Raw genomic sequence first — 27,990 nt, 5'->3', positions numbered from 1 at the left:
CTGAAGAAAACTGTTAGATATCTAAATGAACATTCTAGATGTTACACAATTTCTTCAAGATGGAACTACTTTAAATTATACACGGGTTCAATGTACTTCAAATTCTTCAGATATCATTCAATGCTTTTGATTTTTAATTGATAAATACAGAAATGAAATGAAATGGCGTAAGGCTTTTAGTGCCGGGAGTGTCCGAGGACATGTTTGGCTCGCCAGGTGCAGATCTTTCGATTTGACTCCCGTAGGCGACCTGCACGTCGTGATGAGGATGAAATGATGATGAAGACAACACATACACCCAGCTCCCGTGCCAGCGAAATTAACCAATGATGGTTAAAATTCCCGACCCTGTCGGGAATCGAACCCGGGACCCCTGTGACCAAAGGTCAACATGCTAACCATTTAGCCATGGATCCGGACACAGAAACAAACAAGGCAAGCAAGTTTTCACTTTTAAGTGACTCAATTTTGCAACATTAAACCAATATCCGACCACAGAAAAGATGCTTTCTATTTTAAAAAATTGATATAACATAATGAGATTTGAAATGAAACCATCTTGGTAGAAAACTGTCAATGATATCACTGAATTATCAATCCTACAAATTTAAAAAAATTAAAATGCATTCATTGATGAGAAGATGGATTAAATATCAATAAAAAAGAAACTTGATTTCACCAATATTTCAGTGGTTTATTCATTGAATAGTTTACTCTGGATGTGTTATGTGCTAACTTCTATGCAAATACACTAAAAGGATGAGTTTACATTTAAAAATGAAAAGGGCATTAATGTATGCATGAGCATTACTGACGAAAACAGGAAACTATTCCATATCACAAAGAATCAACCACCGGGCGAGTTGGCCGTAACGGTTAGGAGCGCGCAGCTGTGAGCTTGCATCCGGGAGATAGTGGGTTCGAACCCCACTGTCAGCAGCCCTGAAGATGGTTTTCCGTGGTTTCCCATTTTCACACCAGGCAAATGCTGGGGCTGTACCTTAAATAAGGCCGCGGCCGCTTCCTTCCAATTCCTAGGCCTTTCATATTCCATTGTCGCCTAAGACCTATCTGTGTCGGTGCAACGTAAAACAAATAGCAACAAAAAAAAAAAAAATCAACCAATGTCTTATGATAAAAGGTACCTTGAATTTGAAGATGAATTCTTTGAAAATTCAAAATCTTTGCATAAAAATAAGCATAATGAGTTGCATAAGGAGATAGCAAATCCTAAGTATGCAGGATAACATCAAAGTATAACAGTATTTGTATTGAGTTTAATGATTTTCAAAAGATGAAAGTTCTCCATTAATTTCATTAAACCGAATAGTCAACAATGACATAATCTACTGGTATTACAACTGAAATTCATCATCATCATCAATGTCCCACTAGAGTCGCCCGGGTGTGGTTAATAAGCCTCCTCCACTCCTTTCTGTCCTTCCACTTTTCCTGCTCCTGATTAGCCGTGGCCTTTCTAAGAATTCGAAGGCTCGCATGTTGTGATGCCATTCTGCAAAATTGAGAAACGTTTTTGTAGAGGCTAATAGAATGTCATTCTCTCTTCACTATTTCCTGAGATCCAGAGACGTTACACACAGGCACTGTACAACTGGTTGTCGCAGCTAGCGATGTATAATAAAGAGGCGGTCGTTTATAGTCAACGAGTTTTGTGTGTGCGTGCGGGAGTGAAAAGAAGCAGCGTGGTTACCGTGGTAGTTGCCAGTGGTATTCGTTACTGTTAGGCCGCAAATGCAAGACAACCCTTGATTTTTCGGATGAGATTTTGAGGGGGAAAAAAAGGTCTTGGATCTGGAGAAATACGTTATCACTCCAGAGGCTTCTGTAGCAAACATATCAGTTTTCTTCTTCAAACTGTGTCACCTAACCTAACCGTATATGTATTATGAAAACATATTTGAAACGCACGTAGAGAAATGATAACCTCCTGGCTAAACATTTTCATGTGAATAGCCTTTCCGAAATTTAACTAGACGCGAGAAAATATAAACTATCCTCTGAAATCAGTAATGTACTCTGCCATATCCTGAGGTGTATCATATTCTTACTTAACCCCAGGGGTAGAAGAAAATAAAAATAATTCAGTAGCCAGCTCCTTTTTATCAGGAGCCAGCCCATTTTCTTTTTGCAAATATACATTATGAAAACCACAGGTTAGACTAAGATAAAGCTACGTATTGGTTTTGAAATTAAGTAGTAGCCTATAGTCTCAGTTCATATAAGAATGGAAATTTATATTTTAATAGATACTAACCCAAATAATCACCAGTCACCTTCAAGGTCAGCGTCTTTTAAAATTACACTACATGTGCCTATTTGATTTCCCACCAAAACGCCAACGATCAATACATTTTGTTGCATCTAAGTCCTTTAAAGGTGGTCTATTCAAAGATATCATGAGATCACTTAAGTTCTTGTCGACAAGCTTGGTTTGCAGTTTGTGTTTAATAATATTCATCGTTCTGAACCCTCGCTCACATGATGAGTCGATACAGGAATTGTTGCCACTATATACTAAGGAGCTTCCCAAAAATCGGAAATCGTCCTTTCACAGACAGCGATTTTTCAAGTAGATCATTCATTGGAAGACCTTTCCCGACTACGTTGAACGCGTACCACCCGCTCAGTACGTCTTCTACGTTGTTCACCTCAATTTGAAGGTTTTTTGAAAAATGAGTGGCAAGAAGCTGTATTTCACTATTGCCATAATTTTCCAGTTGTTTTCCTGATGGCCAGAAATACGTGTCGGTAACACCAATGGCACTTTGAATGTCCTTATTTTGAAGAAATGTGTCTTTCAGAAAAGTAATCCCACTTGCCAAAGTTCCTTGTCGCCCGTGACATTCTTATTCGACACACCTGATAACTGTATTCTACCGAAAACTCCTGAAAGTGCTATAGCAGAAAAAACTTTTCTACCATTGGGCCCTTGGTGTTGTGAAGTTGCTGCAATTAATTAATTGCATTATTTGCATCCACTCTTATCTGACTTAAAATCGGAACATGCCTCAGAAATACAAGTGAAAGTCTTTTGAATATACTCAGAAGTCATACAAGAAGGGAATTGATGACAAATTTGAAGTCGTTGATCTTCTTTAGAAGACCTTTGGCCGTGATTCCGTCTTCACCTTTCCTTTCAGAAATATTATATAAATGCACCACTAGGCATTCCCAGTCTTTGACAACTGCTTGCGAAGCATTTAATTTGCTTGCTACCCATCTAACTTGGTGTATGTACTCCAATTTGGATATTACACATTCCAGCAACTCCGAAATTTTCTTCAGTTCGCGAAGTCGTTTTGGCAAATGTAGATAAAACATATATAGTTTCCTGAGTATAGAATCAATTTCATCAATGATTTTTAAGTCTCACATTTTTCAGTGAGTGAAGAACAAAGAGTTGGAGTTGAAGTGCAACACAGTGAACGTTTTACCAAGTTCTCAATTTTTTCAGATATTTTTGTAACCATACCATTACGGACACCAATCACACATGGTGTTCCATCAGTCCCTATACCTAATAGTTTTGTACCGTAAAGAGTTCTCCAACCCCTAAATGAGGCAGTTCTGTTTTTAGAGCCTCCATATAGCTATCACTTGTTGCATCCTCCAATAACACGATTGAAAGTCACCTTATTTAAAAAAATGAATGTAAAGTATCAGCTCCTCATCAGATTTCTGTTGATCCATCGAGTAAGATACTGTCATGAACTTTCCTTAATGCCACATATAAAATCTTCACGAAGATCTGAGGCAATGTATGAAATAAGTTCTCTGCATTGTGTATCGTTCACATACTTCTCTGAATCAGTAACATTCAACTTGCTTAACAATGCAAATAAACCTTCAAAATAGTATTTTTTTTTTCCAGTATGATAAGATGCCATGAACAATGCATTCATATGCTGTAACATATTAGCATTCATGTTCTTTACGCACTTCGCTAAAAGTGCACGTTCGGGATTTTTCATGAAACTTTCAGCCTCCTGCCGGCCACGTGGTGTAGCGGTAGCGTGCCTGCCTTTTACCCGGAGGCCCAAGGTTCGATTCCCGGCTATGTTAGGGATTTTTACCTGGACCTGAGGGCTGGTTCGAGGTCCACTCACCCTACATGATTACAATTGAGGAGCTATCTGACGGTGAGATAGCGGCCCCGGTCAAGAAAGCCAAGGATAACGGCCTAGAGGATTCGTCATGCTGACCGCACGACACCTCATAATCTGCAGGCCTTTGGGCTGAGCAGAGGTCCCTTGGTAGACCAAGGCCCTTTGGGGCTGTTACGCTATTTTTTTCAGCCTCGTACCACTTCGAGTGAGGATAGGATTTTTCGTATGTTTTAAACGTTTCCAGTGTAAATGGTCCTGAAAATTCGGATACAACTTTAGAATGTCTGTCGGCAATACCGCGAAAGTTACTGCATAATTTACACTTCAAAATTCCTTTCTTCATAGCACAGCCACGGCTGTAATTCAAGCTACGATTCTCTGCATTGTGTATCATTCACATACTTCTCGAATCAGTAACATCCAACTTGCTTAACATTGTAACCAAATCTTCAAAATCAGTGTAAGTTCAGTTATTTTTTGCAATATGATAAGATGTCATGAACAGTGCATTCAAATGCTGTAACATATTAGCATTAATTTTCTTTACGCACTTCCCTAAAAGTGCTGAAATTTCCGTCTGTCTGAAAATTGAAATTTCGACGGATTTTTAATGTTTGACATATCATTGCCTTGTCACGCTGGTCACTACAGTCGGCATTTCCATCAAGTGTTTTCTCACATTCTCTCGTTTCTGTATCACCTTGTGTTACATTTACGGGCCCTACTTACGAAGAAATCTGAAAGACTCCACTGTTTTTTACTCGCATCAGTCAATTTGTGGGGTTTTGTTCGTTTCATTTTGCCGATTTCCTCAAGTATGCCACAGAAACGTAAAATACACCAGCGTTAAATGGATTCCGAGTTCGCGGGCTTCGATGTCTGATGCTACGTTGCCAATTTTCCATAAACGCACAGTAATAAAAACAACCGTATTTATAAAGTGCAAACCGTTCAATACCGAGGTGTTGTAATTAAATTAAAAGTATAAATATTGTTCGGTGAAGAATTGATAAACATGTCATTCCGTATGTTCTAAGTGCAAAGAATGAATTCCACGGGAATTTATCAGCACTGCTTTGGCGGCAATAGCTGAGAAACAGCTAGTCACGGGAGGGAAGGCGGTAATGTAGTGTTTGTGGAATTATTTAACGTAGTAGTTCTCTGCATTTCTCCACAACTCTGGTCTGATCTTTGTACTCGGCTACCGATAGCCGATAATTTGAAACGGAACTCGATGTGTTACGATATGTCCACATGAAAGGATACTTGTTTGATGGGTTACAACGATATCTCCCATGACCGCTAGGCAGCTCCGCGCAGAACTGAAACGTCCATTTCCAAGGTACGAGGAGCAATTACAGAATTCAAGACTGCCAAAAGCACTGAAAATGTTTATTGCGAATATTAGAACATGTGAGCTACAGAAAGAACCGTGAAACACCACACGACTTGTTACTTTGTAAAGTGGTGGCAACGTACATGTAAGGGAACTCCGGATTTCAAAAAATAAATTTTCAAAACCGAATTTGAAAATTCGGGCGCCAGGTAAAAATTTTCAGGTGCCATGGCGACTGGGCGCCCGGTATTTTTCGACCCCTGCTTAACCCTATAATGCCCGGCGTGACAAATTTGTCACACGACTTTCAGATGCTATCAGAAGCTATAATACATCTCTTTTATTCTTAATGCCCAGTGTAGCACATTTGTCATACAGTCGTGAATACACTCTGGTGGATATTTTCTTCAACTGTGGTCCAGGAAGAAAAAAAGAGATGTATTATAGCTTCTGATAACATTTGAAAGTCGTGTGACAAATTTGTCACGCCGGGCATTATAGGCTTAATTTCAGTACATAACATTAAAATTAAACGATCGTTTACTTCAGCCTTTATTTTTAACGAGTTAACAACTGCTATCAGCCACGTTATTTACGCATTTATTACGAAACTGCCTTATCCTCTTTCATCTTGAATTTTCTTTAGAGAACAGCAGTCGATAGGTATTACTAATCGACTCCAACATCGCCTTTGAATTTCAACGAGAGAGCTCATAAATGCACATAGTGAGCAAACCATACTGTATCGAAAACGATCGATCGCATTTTGTGGCAAACATTTCAGTTTTCTTATTCAAACAGCGTCACCTACCCTAACTTAACCGTATTATATGTATGATGAAAACACACTTCAAGCCCCAGTAGAGAAATTATAACCTTCTCGCTATAAATTTACATGATAATAGCCTTTCCGTAATATAACCATACGCGAGAAAATATAAAACTAACCTCTAAAATTAATTATGCACTTTGCTATATCTCGAGGTGTATCCCATTCTTACATAATTGCAGTATTTTGCATGAAAATTAAAGATCAGCCTCTGAATGTGGACGAGAGAACTCGCTAGTGGAAATAGCAAGGAAACGATACCGAAGGTAATCAACTGCATGCAACATAATCGCTGGGGTGCATAAATATCAGTAACAGAAAAAATAGCGCACGCTTAATCGCTCATAATAACGGATGCGTCAATGATAGGGCTCTCACTGTAACCGAAGGATAATACACAGTTTAATATAGGAATTTTGAAGGGAAAATAAAATATTGTCGTTATAACGGGGTTCTCTTTACATGCCTTGTTCGCTATAGTGGACTTCTACTGTACTTCTTGGTCAGTGTGCTGAGTATGAGGTCTTTATCTCCAATACACAATTCCACCTACCTACATGCTTTAGGACGAAATGGATGAGCCCCACACCAAACATTGGCATCTAACTGAATACGTCATCACTCGACAATGCAACAAAAAAGGACAGCAAGAAATATCAAAACTGTCAGACTGATTACAAACTTCTACTTATCCGACTCAGAGGCCTCTGTCTGTCTTATCACATGAATCCTTCCCTGAAGGAATTCAGCACTTCAAACTTCAAAACAAAGCCACTGCCACAGAATTTTCAAGACTCTATTTTGAATCAACTGAGTCATAATCCCATCAACACAAAAGATGTTGAACTAGAATGGGCCACTTTGCAAAACATCAGTCAGTCAGCTATGAAGGTCACTGGTTTTGATGTGAAAAAAAAAAAAATGCAAGACTGGTGTGATGACAATAATGAAGAAATTTTGACTCATCAATGCCAACTGGGAAGCCTACCTATCCCTCAATCAAGACTCAACCAGCTGGTGGCAAAAAAAAAAAAAATATCCAAGACATCTGTCTAACACCAGGGACCCACAGTACTTGCATGCTGGTATAAAAGAGCTCTATAGACCTGTCCATTCCTAATCAGCAACCTTGAAAGCTCCTGACCATACCATCACCCTTACTGACAGTCAAGACATACTGAAGTGATGGACAGAACACTTCAGCTCACTTTTAAATCACAGCTCCACTGCTACTGAAGACTTAATTTAGGATGTACCACACATCATCCTCCAAAAACGTGGATGGCTGCCCCTCTTACTTTTCAAGAATACTGTTCAACTACCGACAGTCTGAAAGCAAGAAAGGCTGCTGAACCTGACAATTTTCCCCACAGCTCATTCAAAAGTGGCAACTCACCTCTCAAAACAACGCCTTTCTCTCTAATCCTTCTATTATGGGAAACACAAAGGGTGACATGAAGAGTTCAGTCACTGTTACCATTTTTAAAAGGTGACCCAAGTATCTGGAGTAATTGTGGAATTTCCTTCCTCTCCATAATAACAGAAGTTCTTGCTAAAACCTTGCTGAATTAAGTTATGTAGTCTCTGAGAAGACATTTCCAGAATCTCAGAGTGGATTCTGCATCTCCAGAGGCACCATATACAGTATAAGATTCGTGCCAGACAACTGCAAGAGAAGTGCAGAGAAGAACTAAAACCTCTGCTTCTTGTGTTTTAATATCTGGAAGAGGCCTCTGATACAGTGTACAGAAATGTAGTATGTGTATGGTTGTAAGCTGATTTGGAAGAGGCTAATAAACACCCACACCTGGCTTGCTACAGTGGAGAACTGATGATGATGATAATGAAACACCAAATGTGTTACCAGAGATCTTTTACATGCTGATATGGTACAAAATGGAGTGTCAAAACGGACTCTTTTCCAACCTTCAAAATCAGATTGCCTCTGCAGGGTTTGAAACCGCAACCTGGGATCTGGAAGCTGACACTACCATTGATCCACAGAGGAAGCTACAATTATCACTTATTTCCCTCAACTAAGAACATCAGAAAAATGTAACATTATGTGATAGGTATTGGTTATGAAATGATTTCTGAAAACTCCATGAATTCCCACAAATGTTGAGATTTCAGCAATAAAATAAAGTTTAATCCAAACTTCGGTCACTTAACTGTGCCTGCTCGTAATATAAATGTTTTACTTATGTGGCCATCTTGTTTTCTCAGATCATAGTACATCAAGCTTCTATGCTGGAGGAGGTGCTGTTACCTTAGTAGAAAACATAAGACTACTTAAGAAACAAACATGAATTTTTTTTTTTTGCTAGTGGCTTTACATTGCACCGACACAGTTAGGTCTTATGGCAATGATGGGACAGGAGTTGGAAAGGAAGCAGCCATGGCCTTAAGGTACAGCCACAGCATTTGCGTAGTGTGATAATAGGAAACTACGGAAAACCATCTTCAGGGCTGCCGACAGTGGGATTCAAACCCACTATCTCCGGGATGCAAGCTCACACCTGCACGCCCCTAACTGCATGGCCAACTCGCCTGGTAACATGAATATTAACAGAATCAAATATATCACTGTCAAATATTACAAGTTCAGTGAACTCAAAGCAGTCTGTGTGGCAGTGCATACATTTCTTTACATCTAAAATAGAAAACACAAAATTTTCTAAAAGCCAACAGCTGGACAAATCAGACTTTTATGATTAAGTAATAGGTGAGTCCCGGATGATGTTTCAGGCATCTTTATAAAGTTGGTATTTAATGCTGTACACCGTCGTTAGCCGGTTTAAATCTCGTTGGTTGAAAAAAAATTCACCATTAGAATGTTGGCTGGCAGGGTAGGGGAGGTGGTGGTATACAATTTCTGTTTGCTAGATTGTGTGCCAAAAGCCTGGATTAAATTCCAAACCTCTCCACAGTGCTCATAAGGAGTGAGGGAACACGACGCTGTTGATGGCAATTCATCCATCGGATGGAGACGTTAGGCCTTGAACAGACCCCTTGGTGCTATTCGACAGGAGTGCTGACACCAGATTTCACCCATTACCTTCCTACTATCACATATCACGTCATTTATTTCATCTCATTAACTCCTCTGATGAGGCTGACGTCAGGAAGGACATCCAGTCATAAAAACCCGCAACAATAGATTCATCCCACCTCATACCCGGCCCCGTAGAGAAACGGGTCAAGAGTTGGACAAACTATTGACATTATGGAAATGTGAACTTGAACACACCAAAGCTGAATGCACAGTAGCACTTCTTCAGATGGCAGAAGGGATTACTGTAGTCATAAAATATTTCATAGTCACATTGTGTCCAAGCTTCAAGCTGATTCAGTAACACAGGTCAGGTTGGCCACGTTTGACATGAACAATGTAGTTCAGTAAAAGATATAACCAATAGCTATTGCAGTGTAACAATAATTCTATGAGACATTTAGAGAGGAAGTTAGCAGAACCATATATCCTATTTCTTAGCACCACCTCTTTGTCATTCAATATCACCATAATCCAGAAATGTCATTGCAAAATCGATGCTCTCCTCAGCAGAGAAATCAGTGAAACGGGGAATTTGTTGAATTGGTTCAGATGACCTGAAGTGTAGGTTTCTCAAAATTAGGTCAAAAAACAAGAGAAGCAGGTTTTAACTCATTTGAAAAATGGATCTAAATATTTATTTATTATGCCTTTGTAGGTGACGAAGTTAGGGCACTTGGCCCTCTCTTACACTTAATCAAATTCATGAAACTAACCAAAAGTACTAATCACAATCTTCAGCTGCAACAAATTATAATAAATTTTCTAAAGAACTGATGCCAAGCAAGTAAATTAAACAATGTATGCTTACTGGTTCTCGGTCGCGTTTAAACTCGTAATGAGGTCCAAGCATGATGATGGGTGAAGCTAAGGCCCGCTGAGATAACCTGCTACCAGGTTGAACGCCGAAGGATGGTTCACTGTCATATAACACACGCACATAAGCGTCTATATCCTGCTCCAGACAGCCTCGTGGGAACTCCACCTCCACACCTGGAACTTCAGCTATCCTCATGCGACCTCCTGATCTGCAGCGAATGTGTTTCATCACCTCAGGGAATGGCTCTTCCAAAATCACAGTGAATAAACTGAAATGGCTTGCCATAATAACTAAACAGCCACTCCTGAAAATGTAATTGACAAAAAATAAGAAGATTGCAATAATTGTGAAGGAGAATTTTTCAAACTTTAGCTATTTACTCTTTTAACATGTAGAACTCCCTTTTGCTCTATTAAAAACATTTTAAAATATTTTCTCATCGAATATGAATACCACTATTTCAAAACAACTATTGTAACATTCTGTTTTCGAACACAATAATCTGTATCACAAAATAAGTCCCAGAAGGGAATCACAATTTTATTTCTCCAAATGTGAATATTACAGTATTCAAATACTTCAGGTTTCTACAGCACATTAGCTGCCAGTGTCAGCAGGTGTGTCACTCCAAAGCATGATGAGTGGAGAAGACGGTTTACACTTCTGACAAGTAATAATATGCTTTTACACAGTATATCAGAATAAACAAGTTAACATTTTGTACTGAAAATAATGAATGGAAAAAGTTTTATGTTGTACTGAGTGTCAAGTCACATAGGATTAAAATGGTGGTGGCGTGTAAATGTTGAACGGTATTACCTGCCATCTGGCAGAGATTTTCGGGCAAGCTGTACATGCAAAATATCCAGCACAGAGCAGGCAGTGTATAATGACCAAGATGGTGGGGATAAAATCCTTTCCTAGGAAATGGTTATAGTGTGTTTTGATTGGTCATGTGCTCATTGTATACCAATTTTAAAGATAAAATTTCTTTCCTTTTCATCCATTAGTCTTTCACTGCAATCCTAGGGAGTAAACAGTGGTAGTTTAAATTGTCTTCTCAGAATGGTACATATATGAATCTTTCACTGTTTCTTTGTGATGCCTAAGTAGGTTAAGAAATGCAAACGTTACAGTGAATCTCGAGTCGGTGACTGTCCACTATATTAGTGACAGCTGATGTTCAATGGGATAAAGTTGAATATTTATAATGTGCCATATTTACCCAAATACAGTAGAAGTTTACCCTCTAATTCAATCAATCACTAATCTTCATTGAGGGCAGTCACTCAGGTGGTAGATATCCTATCTGTTGTTTAACTTGTCTTTTCTTAAATAATTTCGAAGGGACTTTGGAAGAATTTTCTTTACTCACTTATCAGTACTACTCCATGCCACCAAAATCTTCATCATCATCTTCACTACCATCATCACCATTGTCTTCACTAGTGCTGCTTTCTTCATTTAGACACTTTTTCCCCAACATGTTATCTTCACACCCATCCATGGCATTGGATACACATCATTCTTTGAATCCATTCACAACAGATTCACTCGAGATAAAACTCCAAGCTTTAAGGTTCTATTCCCCCAAGATGATTATTGATGGTTTCTTTAGTTTCCCACTTGAAGTGAGGGCATGGTCTCCAGAATCCAGCACCAGCATGCCCCTCTTGTTAAGCAATTACCATGGTCTTTGATTCCAACAACTTTCAACCAATCCAGCATCAGGTCATTTGTCATCCATCCTTTCTCCTAACGTATGAAAACAAGGCCAGCGGGCAGTTTCTCTTTTGGCAAGTTTTTTCTTCGTAGTATGACATGAGGTAGCTTCCAGCTGTTGGCTAGGGCACAGAGCACAACCATAATTCTCACCGTCTCATTGCCAGTAGTTTTAATTAGGATGCTTTTCCGCTCTCTGTGTCTGTCGACTGTCAAGATTGGATGGCATGTCAAAATAGACGGGTATTTGTTTGGCATTACTCATATGCATGAACAAATAGTCATGTCCTTTTATTTTTATGATGTATTTCTGAAATGCAACATGTTTTTCAGCACATACTGCAGGAAGATGCTGTGCTTGTGTTGTTCTATGCCGCAACAAAAGCTCTGTTGCTGCTTCAACTCTAGTGGCTTAATTTGTATAATCTCCTATGTGACGAGGAAACCTTACTTTATTTCTCTTACACATACTGAATAACTTGCTGCTCCAGATCATGGAAATGTTCCTGCTTAGATTTTCTGAAAGAGTTGTGTGATGAATTGGCATTCATGAATTCAGAAAAAAAAGTAATCTTATATTCCGGTAAATGTGGTAATCATCATTTCCTAGCAAATATCAGTCTTCACTGACAGACCTCAGTGAGTGTTAAATATTGTTATACTCTTTCTCACTGCTTGATTTTCAAAAGTACAACAGCGTATCAAACCCCTCCTCTCCTTCCATAATCCCCAACTTCACTTAATGATGTTAATTGTTTGAGATCTCCTTAGTATCCAGCTATGTGTGTACTCCACTGTTTTCAAGATGGTGGATTATGAACACCTTAATAAATAAAAACTTTAAAATGGTCGTACATCCTGCAGTGTAAATAGTATTAGCTTAAATAAATTAAAATAATATGACACATGCATTTCCTAAGAACAAAATAATTGAAAGTTACCAAGATATCTTAAACATAACCATGTTTTTATGTAGGCCTTTCCCTGACTGAGAATTAAATCTTAATGAGATAATAAAAACTGTTATCAGTCTAAAGTTTTATTAAATAATTTACTCAAATGCTTCTAATGATGCCCAGTTATAATTTAATATGTTCAGCATTGAAAATCAGCAGACATAATACAGAATGCAATATAAAACTACAGGACCACCACGTTGAAGTAGTACACCAATTCAGATATTTAGGAAGCATAATGGCTAGCTATAATAGAGATGAGATAGAAATAACAGAGTAACCAAAGGCTCTAACTTTTACAGTATCATTAGACACCTCCTATGGGATGAGAAGGTCCCACAAAGAACAAAAATGATCCTTTACAAGCCATATTTCATTCCCATCCTTATATATTCTCTGGAAACCAGCACACTAACATCAAAGGATTGTAGTAGGATTCAAGCCTGTGAAATGAAATTTCTTAGAACTGCCCTCCAAAAGACACGACTTGATCACTACCACATAATTCACTGTCAATGGTAAATCACCATTTATATGGTATATGTACAGAAAAATAGTTTTCCCAATCGGGGATAGCTGTACAACAGGGGAATTTCAACATTCAAAAATATATAAGCTTGTTTTATCCTAAGATATACATTGCGAAAATTACTACCTATTTGATGCTGATACCGTTCGGTACCCCTTGTTCTAGGGCAGCTATCCCTTGTGGATTCTCTCTCTACTACCACCACTACTACTAATAATAATGTTGAATCGTCACACCCAACTAAAAAGCGCATTTGAACTTATTAGCACTTTTTTGTCTTTTTTTCTTCTCTTCCCAATCTTGCTATGTTCCTTTTTAAGTTGTTCCGTCAATCCTGTATTTTGTTGGGTGGGCTTTACGGAAAATTTGTGTTTGTGAATTAAGGTCCTGAATTTTATTCTATCTTGAATGGTTTCTTCATTAATTACTGGCATTAATAATAATAACAACAACAACAACAACAGCAGCAGCAAGAATAGTAAATAAGTCATTTGAGATAGAGCCTGATGATGATCTTTCATTCTGTTATTAATTTAATATTCACTAATAATGTTATTGATTTTTATGTCAAACAAACTACTTTTACAGATTTTGGATATAACAAGGTGCCAGAATTTAGTCCCACACGAGTTCTTTTACGTGCCAGTAAATCTACAGACATGAGGCTGATGTATTTGAGTACCTTCGAATACCACCAGACCTGCCAAATTGGGGTCGGAAGGCCAGGTCCCCAACCATCTGAGCCACTCAGTCCAGCAATTTAATGTTTATTTTCTAGGTAATTTCTCAATCTTGCATTAGATTAAACCGACTGGAAAACTTAAAAGGTAACATGTTAACATCTTTATTAGTTTGAAATCATTTATTTACTTCTTATTTTGCTAATTTTCATTCACATTAAGTTTCTTCCTTTTCTTTGTACACAAGTTCACACATACAACTCATAATTAGCTGTCTTTAGATACAGTGTACATGGTGGTGAAGTCTGTCTGTCTGTTAGGTCATCAGCCCAGAGGCTGGTTGGATCCTCAAATAGCACCAAAAAAGGTTATGCGGTTATAAGAAAACCCCAAAAACCAACGGCAGCACCAAAATGAGGCATACTAGGCAAGATGAGGAGTGGGGTAGTTTGCCATTGCTTTCCTCACTGGGTCATAAAGTACTATTGCAGCACGACTGACCCTATGAGCAGCACCTTTCATAACACTCAGATGCACTAGTCGTGCTCTGAATGTCATTACTCGGCACTACCCATACCCCAGCAACTTCCATATTGTCAGAACCATGGATGAGACTGGGACTTCGGTGGAAGCTACACTTTACTCTGGCCTGTGCCAAGAGATGGATGCAAAAGTACTGTATCCATCAAGAAATGACAGCAGGCAGGGGTGGTGAAGTAGTAATGTTAAATGTGCTGTAGCGCGTTGGGACATAGTACTGGCATGTTTGTAAGTCTTGTAGTACGGAGTACAGCTTGGATGAATATGGAGATATGTATCTCGTATTTGGAGTGTCAATGTGCGGCTAACATAGCTGCAAGTGTGTATGCAGAACAACATCCACATCAGCACCATCCAGACGATAAAGTATTTCTATGCCTGGATCACCATACTTGAGAAAGCGGATATTAACACCCCGCAGGCATGATATTGGGATATATTGCGCACCATCATCAGGATGCCAGAGAATGACCAACATGTTTTGTGTGAAATGTGTGATGACTCAACGATCTGTCCATCACGTATCACATCTCACAGCAAATAGCGGTGCCTCATTTGAGTGTGCATCAATACTTCAGAAGGAAAATCTACACCCTTTTCATTTCACAAGGGTACAACATTTATGACCAGAAGATTTTCAAATGAAGATAAATTTTTCTGTACAAGTTTTACAAGGCCATCACATACCTGCCAACTTTCGAAAAGGGCTATCAGTAAAACTCACAGGCGACAAAAATTCTAACGATTTTCAACATACCCCAGCTTGATGAAAATAATAATACTTCTGGGCTCAAAATACAATAATCCATGCTTTAAACAGGATACTTCAATGAAATCATGAACATAACAATGTCCAAAGAAAAGCAGCTCGATTTGTTCTGGGTGATTTCCGACAAAAGAGTAGCGTTACCAAAATGTTGCAAGATTTGGGCTGGGAAGACTTGGGAGAAAGAAGACGAGCTACTCGTCTAAGTGGTATGTTCTGAGCTATCAATGCAGAGATGGCGTGGAATGACATTAGTAGACGAAGAAGTTTGAGTGGTGTCTTTAAAAGTAGGAAAGGTCACAATATGAAGATAAAGTTGGAATTCAAGAGGACAAATTGGGGCAAATATTCGTTTACAGGAAGGGGAGTTAGGGACTGGAATAACTTACCAAGGGAGATGTTCAATAAACATCCAATTTCTTTGGAATCATTTAATAAAAGTCTAGGAAAACAACAGAAAGGGATCTGCCTCCTGGGCGACTGTCCTAAATGCAGATCGGTATTGACTGATTGGTCTTCAAAACACAAATAGACTCCAGAAATAGGCATGGATGATCTGAACTCTGTTCTATTTTTCTTCACAAGGCTAAAAACACATTCAAATTTTGCATTGCTATGGGGTATGAGAGCATTACTCTAAAAATTTTATTATACTTGAGAAGTCCAAGGTTCCACGAATTCTTGATATTTGTGCCCAACTGGAATCACTTGCAGCATCTTGATTTGCAGCCAAAGTGTCATCTACCTGAAGAGCTGTAAACTGCCTCTGAAGCTCATTCGCCACCTCATCTGTAGTCTCATTCTCTTCCTTGCATAACATGATATGAAACTTTTAAAAGAAAAAACGAATGGAAGAAAACTGTGCGTCTTTAATTTTTGTCTAACCTAGCAACTTGAGCATGGTTTAACACATCATCCTTAAGTGGAAACTTGTTGATGATGTAGTCACAGGCAGTACAAAAGTAGTTGGTCACTGATGAAAAGAAAAGAGATTTATCTGTATCCTGGGGATCATTCACTATGTTCAAAGTCTGAATGCCAATGACCAACTCATCATCACTTCGATTTTGATTCAAGTTGTATTTAACTACAAGCGATGCGGAGATTTTGCCAATTTTTGGCATAACAAACTTGGTGGACAACTGCTTTAGTAAATCCATTAGAAGTTCTAATAAAAAGTGAAAGAAAGAAGTCTGAAGGGCAACATCAAATTTGTCAAATACAGGAATAGTCACAGGAAGGAAAGGCTTTGTTCAAGTTTGAGGGCAGGAGCATAAACAATTTTTCCTCACATGTCGCAGAAGTATTATTTTTTAGGATGGGTATGTCACATTTGGAAGAATATGCTAATTCTTTTAGGGGCATGTGTAGTAGCAGAATCAAGAGTTTTCTTCTTCTGATACTCTTTGGATCCACTTTGTTCAACTCTAGGTATTCTGAAAGATGAGATGTCAAGCTTGTGGAAACGTTTTGTTCCTCTATGAAGAAACAGAGGAGGAGGAGGAGGAGGTTGTGTTGTTGCTGCTGTCTGTTATAAATAAATATAGCATCAATTCCAATCTAGAAAACTGAAGCTCATTTTTACAATAATTTACCCCACACACAATTATACATTACCTGTATGAGTAATCTTTTTTGGGCAAACGTTCCCATTGTGGCAACTGTCCATCAGATGTGTTACTGTAGAGGCATGCAAGCCAGGTTTCATCTTGAGGTATTACACGTAAAGGAATCACAAGAAGTGCAGGAGAAGACTCAAAGAACTGCACTCCATGTGGTTCCATTGAAACAACTGGACTCACATGATGGACTCTCATGCCACAGTACAGCCCATACCTGGAAAATAATATAAAAGGCAAAATATAAATCAATGACGCACTTAATATATTGAAACAAAATCCTTCTTCCTTTTTTCCTAAACTTTTCTTTCCTGAAATGAATAATCTTCATCATAAACTAGATATTTCAGCATTTTATCTATCGATACCAGTATGCAGAAAACCTGAAACATTTTTGATGCATCTAATATACCTCTACAATAGAAAGATTAATGTTGAGGTTAACAAAGAAATATATAGGCTACATTTATTATGGCTATTTGAATACATAATAAATGAAGCGGCTTGATTTTATTCATATTGCCTAGTGCCAAAGCATACCCTTCCATCCATTTCTAGACACACAATAAGGCATGAAACATAACAAACTTTTACATATCAACAGATCTCCTGGCCATATGGACTCAAATATGAACACAAAAAGTTCTTCGCAGAACCAAACAGTGAGGTGGTTGTGATCCTTCAAATGAAGGTAAATTTCTCTGTACGAGTTTTACAAGGCCATCATCTAGGTCCATACTTTACTGTGTCTGCACTCTGGTGTCGCAATGAAAGAGTATTAAATATCCACAATGACCCTTACTGGGCTCTTGCCAACCCTCTAGTCCAAAGTGAAAGTGCCTTTGAACATGGCTGGTTGGTAAACAAGTGGGCTGAAATTTGAGAAATTTGCATCATATGATCTTATCTCCTACCTGACAGACTAAATGCATGCATATAACCCCATTGTTAATTAACACTGAAGTACAATAGGTAAGGACATTGGACATACTGAAGAATAATAATATCAAGGGTAAGCTATTCCTTGATGGTTATAAATTTCATGTTTTTGGTCCGTATTGAACAATATATAAGTAATAATAATAATAATAATAACTTAAATGTTTCCACCTTTTCAATACAATATATTCACAAAATTACAAAATTATACGGTACTAGTTTCGACCCATCTAGGGGTCATCATCAGCCGTATTGGAGCAAAGATCATTTGTGGCGAAATCCTAAGACAATATTATTTTAAAGAATAACAAGTGAAATGAGATGTTATGGTAATAGTTAATAATACAAGGAATATACATAATAAGAGGTTTTTAACAAAGAATAAAGTATAAATGGGGTGTTGTAAAAATTATAATCATGGAAATCAGTAAGTTCTTGTATTGAAATGAAATATGGCTTAGGAAGAGGGCTTAAGGTGGGGCTGAAGGGTGCGGGAGAAAGTGTAATTGTCTTGGAAAAGTACCTTTGATTAAATTTAGGATTGAGTTTAGGTTGGCTGCATTACTGTTTCTGAGGAAAGTGATAAATAGATCGAAGAGTATGTTGGGTTTCTCTGAGATTTCATTGAGATTGTGACTGGCATTAAAGTATTGGTCTAGGTGTATGTAGTAATTTTCCATTATGTTCAGTAAAGGGCCCTTGTTTGCTAATACGAGGATGTCCATGTCTTGTTCAATATTGGTGAAATTATGGTTATAATCTTGCATGTGTTGGCCGATGGCTGAAAACTTGTTGTATTTTATTGCGTTAGTGTGCTCGTGGTATCTGATAATGAAGTTTCTCCCGGTTTGCCCGATGTAGGTTTTTTTACAGGTGGTACATTTGATCCTATAAACTCCTGATTTTAAAAAACTGCTGGTCTTGTTGATGTGTGAAGTATTGTATAAAACATTCATGTTCTTATTGTTGGTTTTGAAGGCTATTTTAACGCCTTGTTTCTTAAAGATGTTGGTTAACTTGTAGATATCATTGTTGAACGTGAAGGTGGAGAATGTTAGAGGTTTGGTTATTTCTTTTTTGAGGGTAGTTTTTGGGTGATGTTTGTGTTTATTGATTATCCTTTCTATAAAATGATTGCTGAAGCCGTTGAATTTTGCGATTCCGCGGATTGTGTTGAGTTCGTTTTTTAGATCTTTATTGGACATAGGTATGCTGAAGGCTCGGTGAACTAGGCTGTTGTATGTGGCTCGTTTGTGGGACTGGGGGTGCACTGAATCTTGGCGAATGGTGGAGGCTGTTTGAGTGGGTTTTCTGAAAATTTTATAACTGAAAGAATCTGAGTTTCTAGTGATGGTTAAATCTAGAAAGTTGATTTTTTGATTTGATTCGGATTCTAGTGTGAATTTGATATGAGGATCAATATTGTTGAGTCTTAAGAGGGTGGTGGGTGCGTTAATTGATTTCTCATTCATGATTACAAAGACATCGTCGACATATCTGGCCCAAAAGAGAATGTTTTCGAATTCGTTGTCAATTTTGGTGTATTCGAGGAAGTCCAGGTATATTTCTGCTAAGATACCTGAGGCCGGTGACCCCATTGCCAAACCATTTTGTTGATATATGACATTGTCAAAAGTGAAGAAGTTATTGTCGATGATAAGTTTTAATATTGTGATAAAGTCTTGTATCTCTAGTTTGCTTAAGTGGCTGTTTTTGTTTAAATTGTTTATAATTATCGGAATTAATTTTGATACTTGTATGCTTGGGTACATGTTTACAATATCGAAAGAGTGGATGGAGTGATCCGGTTGCAAATTGAACTTGTTTAGTTTTTCTACTAGCTCAGATGTGTTTTTAATAGACTTTTTGGATAAGAATTGATAATTTTTTCTTAAGAAACATTGGATGAATTGTGATATTCTGTATAAGGGGCTCGGTCTATAGTTGATAATTGGCCGGATGGGAATTCCGGTTTTGTGAATTTTGGGAAGAGCTTTAGCAGTGGGGAGTCCTGGGTTCATATGTATGAGTTTGGATTTTTCCTGTTCGGTAAATAAAAATGAAGTGTTTTTAAGAGTTTGTTTAAGTAGTTTTTGAATTTTTTGGGTGGGGTCTTTTTTGATTATGGAAAATGAGCTGTCTGTGAAAAAGTTTTTTGTTTTTTCAATATATACTTTTTTATCCATGATAACTGTTGCATTGCCTTTGTCAGCTTTGGTTATGATGAGTTCGTTGTCTTTAATTTTCTTCTTGAGGGCGTATATGCGCTTTTGTTCAGCAATTTTTTCTTTATTATTGAGGTTATTTGCGGGGTTGGTTAAATTGTGGAGGATATCAGTCAGTTTCCTTTTAACATCGGTTCTAACCTCATTTTGCGTATCTTCCGGTATTTTGCTGATGGCTAGCTCTGATTCTGTGATCATAGTAGCGGCTATGTTGAGGCTGTTCAAGTTTGGCCAGTTGTGTTTCGGTCCTTTGGATAAAGTTAAGTGTTCACTTTCACTTAAGGGTGTGTTAGATAGATTTACAACAGCTGGATGAAACTGCGTACGAACGAACGTGTTACTATTGGAGTTTCTAGTTTGTTGGTTATGTAGTTGGCAGTTTTTTAGCCTGTTGAGTTTATTCTCCAAATTTGACTGTTTTTTGGCTAGTTCGTAGAATAATTTGTTCTCTACTTCTTGATAGAATAGTGTCCATTGTGCGTTTGAAAGTAGTTTAGTCGCTGCGAGGTGAGTGTCGTATAATTTCTGATTCAAAAAATATTTCTTCCTGTACAAGAATTTAATTTCGTCTCTTAACCATATTTTGTTTGTTTTGTTTTGAGTTTTGATGGTTTGAGGTGAAGTCCGATGTTTCTTTTTATTGCTTCTTAGAAAATTAGGTGTCAAGTTAAGTGATATACATTGCTTTAGGAAATCGATGTCTTTGCGTAATTTGGCTATCTTTAATTTTAGGCCTAGATATTGAAAGGCTTTCTGTTTTGCCTGGTAAGCTACATCATTGATGGTTATGAATTTCATGTTTTTGGTCCGTATTGAACAATATATAAGTAATAATAATAATAATAATAATAATAACTTAAATGTTTCCACCTTTTCAATACAATATATTCACAAAATTACAAAATTATACGGTACTAGTTTCGACCCATCTAGGGGTCATCATCAGCCGTATTGGAGCAAAGATCATTTGTGGCGAAATCCTAAGACAATATTATTTTAAAGAATAACAAGTGAAATGAGATGTTATGGTAATAGTTAATAATACAAGGAATATACATAATAAGAGGTTTTTAACAAAGAATAAAGTATAAATGGGGTCTTGTAAAAATTATAATCATGGAAATCAGTAAGTTCTTGTATTGAAATGAAATATGGCTTAGGAAGAGGGCTTAAGGTGGGGCTGAAGGGTGCGGGAGAAAGTGTAATTGTCTTGGAAAAGTACCTTTGATTAAATTTAGGATTGAGTTTAGGTTGGCTGCATTACTGTTTCTGAGGAAAGTGATAAATAGATCGAAGAGTATGTTGGGTTTCTCTGAGATTTCATTGAGATTGTGACTGGCATTAAAGTATTGGTCTAGGTGTATGTAGTAATTTTCCATTATGTTCAGTAAAGGGCCCTTGTTTGCTAATACGAGGATGTCCATGTCTTGTTCAATATTGGTGAAATTATGGTTATAATCTTGCATGTGTTGGCCGATGGCTGAAAACTTGTTGTATTTTATTGCGTTAGTGTGCTCGTGGTATCTGATAATGAAGTTTCTCCCGGTTTGCCCGATGTAGGTTTTTTTACAGGTGGCTATTTAAAATGCATTTTAAATCCATTATTACGTCAATAATTTTGATTTTCCTTATTGGCCCAATAAGCTAATCCTTGACTTGAGCATGCGTAGTGTCTCTCTTGAACGGAGCGCTCTGCAGTTGTTTTTCTGTCTTGTCAACTAGCGAGCGAGGAGTCTTGTTCTGAGCGAGCTGTGAGATGGACGCCATTAGCCTTGTTCCTTAAAAGACTTTGAAAAGTAATGAAATGGAGCTGGATACTCCCGGTTAGGCGGGAGATACAGTAGGCAATACGCCTAAATACATTTTCAGTCTTATGTACCTCTAGTGATAGTGATTTGGTATTTTACTGATTCTTTAAATTCTACTATGTGAGTGTTGAGTGTGGGCCTGCGTGCCAAGGCAGGCAAATTACCTCTGAAAACATGTTTCTAGTGTAAGTTTGTGATAAAGGATTACACTAATTTGGATACAAAATCACCAGCATGTAAGTAATATTTATTCAAAAATTATTTTGGAGCAACGTCAACTTCAGTAGATTACTTCGAGGAGATATTGTTTACAACCGTCGTCTTGGAATTTTCAAAAACATTATCTTGTCCCTTTACGAACCAGCGTTGTCTCTGTTATTTCATTTTAGGCCTACCTCGAGTTATCGCCAATGTAATGTGAATTGAATCTGAACTCTATACCCAGTATTTGGAAATTTAATAGCCGACTGGAAAATTTAAATCACTATTGATAAAATTCTCATGTAAAAGTGATATGTAAATTTAATTACGAGGCGAATTGGAAACTCGCGGTGAGCATATGTGCATTATGTCATTCCTTCCTTGCTGTTATTGAGATTGTTGTACGTTTTTGGTTTTCTGCTCCATATACGGTATGCGTATTGTTTTGGTTGTTCGTATTGTTATTTTTATTATTATTTTTGCACAGTGTGTTTCTCTCACTGCCTGTTTTCTCTGATTTTGAAATGCGTACTCTGATTGTATCTGATTTCGTGTGATTTTCCAAATTGTGTCTTGTGGCTATGTAATCCTTTTTTTGCTGATGTCTCCCGCGTTTGGTCTTATCTCATGTGCTCATTGTCGTGGTTCCAAGGCCGCCTCGTAGTTAATTTAATAACGACCATCTTGGTCTTTTGTAAAATTATTCCTTATAGGAAATGCCACTTTCTATGAATTTAATCTCATGATACATGTAATTATAATTTTTTATTATTATTAGTCATGTCAGTACTCCTCGGTTGTAGAAATCTGAAATTTCTTTGCCCGGTTCATGAACTTCGATGTGATTAACGCTCACATTCCTTATTCTTACGTTAGTTTGTTACGTCACTAGCCTAAATATTTATTATCTGGTAAACGCTAAAATTTTGGCAGGCTTTGCCTATTATTAAATGAAATTTTAATAGCTTGGGTCGTGAGTTGCTAGCTGACCTTTAGCGTGTGTTGTTGTTCTGTTTACATTGTGGAACATAATTTTTTTTCTCCCCTTGTAATATTGTATGAATTTGGGGAATATTTTTCTGGTTCCTAGTTATTAACTTTTGGTTCGTTTCTTTAATTTATTTTGTAATTTTGGTTCTGCTTGCCACATATTTCGGGTTCATGTGTATGGTGTGTATTGCCTAGTGATTGACAAAAGGAAGATTGAATCCTTGTTGCAACAAGTTAATTATCTATGGCCAGTAATTAATTTACAAAGGTATACCTTAAAGTTTAAAGTCTAATATTAAAATTAAAAATAATATTTTTACAAAAGGGATTTGTTAATGAGATTGTAAACCTCTTCTGTATTATAATTCTGCTACTGTTCTGAGTTAGTACATTTAGTAATATAATATTCATTTATTTACCTTATTGCTTCTTTAATTATTAAAGTTTTGAAAGTAGGAATCTCTTACTGTAAGTTTTAATGAATTCTGTTCATTTATTTAAATGTTAAGTGTTTTGAAAGAAAGTTATTTACCCTTTATTTTTTTTTAAAGAAAGAAAGTATTTATATAACTATAAATGCTATGAATTGGTTTTTTTTCTCTTTAAGTAAATATCTTATTTACAATTTTATTTCGTCTGTCATTTAGTAGTTAACAATGTTGACCTGCCAACCTGTCAAATGTTAACGTAAGATCCTGCCCTTTTCACTCCCTATTTTGCCCTCCACGCTTTGTATTTGGTGCTACTGCCCTTATGGTAAGTATTGTTTAGTTCGTTGTTGTTTGGTGCTTTTCTTGTAAGGTTGCAGTGAGAATGCCTGGTAAAATGACTTATTGGTTCAGAGATTTGGGGATCAAGCACAGACCTCATATTTCACCATTATCATACACAGTTCATGGATTATTTATTGACAAACAAACAAGAGCAAAAGGGAATTCAGATAGGTGGGAATGTTTGGTTTACATCACAGACTTAGTTGCTGCAAAGGACAGCGGCAGGAACTTGCAATGAATACCTTGGATCTTAGAAAAGCAGCTAATATAATATGAAACTCAGCCTTCTCAACACTGTGACAATGTCGGCTGGGAAAAAAACGTAAAATTTAATGCTAGATAAAGATCGGGCCAGCTAGGAAGATAGCCGGTGAGAGGAAGTGTGTGAGTGAGAAAGCAGTCCTGTGGGAGCGAGAACACCGACTTCCCCTTCTCACTCGGTTTTGTGGCGACGTGCAGTTGACCTGAAATGTTTGTTATAACTGACATGTAACACTCCGCAGATTTTCAGTTGGTGGAATTACCTTCCAGCTGTAAATTACAGACATACCTACCTGAAATGAATTTATTTAGAAGTGTTACAAATGATAGATTTAAGGAGTTAGAACATAATTTAACCTCTTATTATAGTAGCTGTCAAAATCTTTTTCATGTATCAATTTGCGTAGTCATTATTTTAAATTATATATATAAAATTAAAATCACAACACTGTAGACATACAGCGTAGTATATGGTTTGCTATAACAGCAGGCTTCATAACCTGAGCCACATTATATAAAATAAGTCGATAATAATAATAATAATAATAATAATAATAATAATAATAATAATAACAAAAAAACTCCCTGATACTATGTGAAAAAGGATGATAATTTTTTTGTTGTCATCTTCTCCTCAGAATGAACTCTAATAGATTAACCAAACAAAACTCTGACTTCTTCCGTAACCATAAAACATAACCGAACTGGTTTAAAGAGACTGAAAAAGACCTGATAGAATTAAAAATTACAGAAATTTCAATATTCGATCGAACAGCTAAAGTAATAACTAAAGAAGAAAATATATGGTTCCAAGACAAATCTAAATTAAAAGCCAAATCTATTATCTCGGAAGACGAAAGGAAACGAAGATCAGAAATGAAGAAATACTGCACACTAAGAAAAGAACAACACACAGAGAAAGGATTGATTCAACATACCCCAAGGAGGGTGAAATATAATAATAATAATAATAATAATAATAATAATAATAATAATAATAATAATAATAATAATAATAATAAGTACTTTTGTTATAAGGCAAGAAAGCAGGGTTAGACTATATGATCATTTGTTCCTAGCTCCTTAATGCCAAGATTTTGTTGCTCTCTTGTAAAATAAGAAATGAAGACATGCCCAGAAAAACGGGTTAACCCTCAAAATTAAAATATTTGAGTTATCCGCTGCCATCTGTTGTCGGATACGAGAGCTATCTCTTGTGATATAGGGCTTTCCTCCAGGGATCATATTAGGTTAAATACAAAAGGCGAATGTTCTTGAATTTCTGGATTTGCTCTATCTGTAATGTCAAGAACATGCTAACCCACTTCCGCAACCGACATCTTTGGTATATGCAGTGGGCGAATATCTTGAGTAATTCAACAGAAAAAACATACAGTTATCCTCAGGTAAGCTTGCATGTTTTACTTTTATTATGCAGCACTAGGTAAAGCAGTAAATTCACATTAATGGAAATTTTACAGTGTTTTACAATACAACCCAAGTTTTTTTAATTAAATACCACATTTATTATTTATTAAAGGTGGACAAAAGAGGACGTCAAAGCAGTCGCCAATGTAAATGCAGTGGTGAAGACCTGGAATTTGCTCGAGCTCACACCAACAGTTTTCTTGCTCAGTCCAGTCATTATTTGGTACCCGGACATAAATTTTTACCATGTGATTTTTTTAGAATTTGTTTTACGTCGCACTGACACAGATAGGGCCTATGGTGACAATGGGATAGGAAAGGGCTAGGAGTGGGAAGGAAATGGCCGTGGCCTTAAATAAGGTACAGACCCAGCATTTGCCTGGTGTGAAAACCATCTTCAGGGCTGCCGACAGTGGGGTTCAAACCCCACTATCTCCCTGATGCAAGCTCACAGGTGTGCGTCCCTAACCGCACGGCCACCTTGCTGGTTTTACCATGCCACTGGGACTTTGATCTTATTGAGAAAAAAGAGGCAAGTGTCTTATATTTATGTTCCTGATCAATGGATTGAGCTAGTTAAGAAAACTTTTAGTGTTGTCAAAATGACAACTGGTACGTTTATCACAACAGTACCTCTTCTCGATAAAGTCCAGACAAAAATAGTGTCAGAATCTGGCCAAAAGTTACTGCTCAGCAAGATTACTTGTTCGAGAGTAACTAAAAACCAACCTTTTAAGCTCTTTTTTAAGTATAGCTATGGTGAAATTGAGAGTTATGATTCTGTGGACATTAGGAAAAAAAACATTTCCTGGTAGACCTTCACTTAGTTGTGAGACATTTCTCCTCAATATCATGGTCCAAGAGCTATAAATCCTGCAAACTGAAAGATTCACAGGAACTAATGGAATATATTCCACCAGTTTATCATGAATACTACCAAAACCTTAAATTTGTTCCAGAATCTGAGACTATTCCTGATAAACTACTTTTTGACCATAGCACTGATTGTTGTTAAATAACACTTTTAACCATAAATTTCTAGGTTAAAATACTGTCATACTATTTGGGAAATGCAATAGACAAAGTATAACATGTTAAAAAGAGGGTAAGTGAAAGATATTAAATAATACATTTATTTTAATCACCATCTGTGACAGGTATGTAAAGGATTGAAGACGTTTAATGTAAAGTTTATCTTTGTTTATTGATAATGTCTTGTTTTGGGTAACAAAATATGAAAAATGATACCGTCTGCTTAGACCTTATGTTTACAAAAATGAATGAAGATAATGTCTTATATTTTTTCAACCTCATTCATAAACCCCAAATTTTCTCCATTTCAAATAGGTGTGGGTTAACCCGTTTTTCCGGGCATGTCTTCAAATATGACCAAACAATATGGCATATAGAACGATATAATGGTTCTCGGGTACAGTAACAAAATATAATTCATAAAAAGAGACATCATAAAGGGTAAAAGGCAGCAACATATGTATACAAAGATAACTTAAATGACAAATAATAAATAATAAAATAGTGACACTATATTCACAAAATGAGCACATACAAAGGTCGATCAAATATAAACGTCATTTTTGTTCCTGAACATCAACAGTTGGTAGGACTGGCCCCGCGGTTCTACTATGCTTAGGCGGGACCGTTAGGGGTGGGGAGAGCATGCTGTTAGATATTTCCCTCCGTTTCGTCAGTAACGCTCACGATGTCGGAGCAACAGGTGCACCCCTCCACTGCGCAACGCGTAATTATAAAATTTCTTGCTCATGAAGGAGTTACAGCGGAAGAAATTTGCCAGAGATTGACTGCACAGTTTGGTGATCAAACACTGTCAAGGACGCGTGTGTGTAAGGAGGGGAGGAGGAAAGGGGAGGCAGCACCAGTGAAACCCAAGACTCGACTGTCAGCTGGCAAAGTTCCTGCAACCGTTTTTTCGATCAGCGACGCATTTTGTTGATTGACTTTTTGCATGAGCGACGCACAATCAATGCTGCTTACTACTGTGAACTGTTGAACAAGGCAAGGGGAAGACTTCGTGCGCAACTGGCTGGTGACAAGACCCTGTTCTTTTTTTTGATGAGGGCATCAAAAAGCTCCCAATACGCTGGGACAAATGCAATTCCAAAGCAGGAAACTATGTGGAAAAATAAATTGTAAATGCCTTGTTTTTTTTTTCAATAAATAAAAATTTTTTTAAAAAAATCCCTTTTATATTTGATCCCCCCCTCGTACTTGTTTTATAATGTCCTCTACAGCTCTTCAATTCCACTGTGTCCTCCGTCATCACTTCCGTCGTCCTCACCAGATGACATGTCATCAGCTCCCAGCTGGATCAAAAAGGACTCTATGGGCCAAATTCATAGTCAGCACTCAT

General features: G+C 37.3%; 1 protein-coding gene across 1 annotated transcript in view; it reads right to left on the bottom strand.

The window, feature by feature from the left end:
- Positions 1 to 27,990, bottom strand: part of LOC136875527 (uncharacterized) — a 161,383-nt gene that overhangs the window by 117,980 nt on the left and 15,413 nt on the right. The window contains exons 2-3 of the mRNA XM_067149075.2: positions 16,975 to 17,193; positions 10,156 to 10,468 (exon numbers count right to left, since the gene is read on the bottom strand). Of these exons, the coding sequence (XP_067005176.1) occupies positions 10,156 to 10,468; positions 16,975 to 17,193 (532 nt within the window). The remainder of the gene's footprint in view (positions 1 to 10,155; positions 10,469 to 16,974; positions 17,194 to 27,990) is intronic.

Source organism: Anabrus simplex, chromosome 6 (assembly GCF_040414725.1).
Source record: "Anabrus simplex isolate iqAnaSimp1 chromosome 6, ASM4041472v1, whole genome shotgun sequence".
Lineage (NCBI taxonomy): Eukaryota > Metazoa > Arthropoda > Insecta > Orthoptera > Tettigoniidae > Anabrus > Anabrus simplex.
The sequence above is the reverse complement of the archived record's forward strand: the minus strand, read 5'-3'. Positions and strand labels throughout refer to the sequence as shown.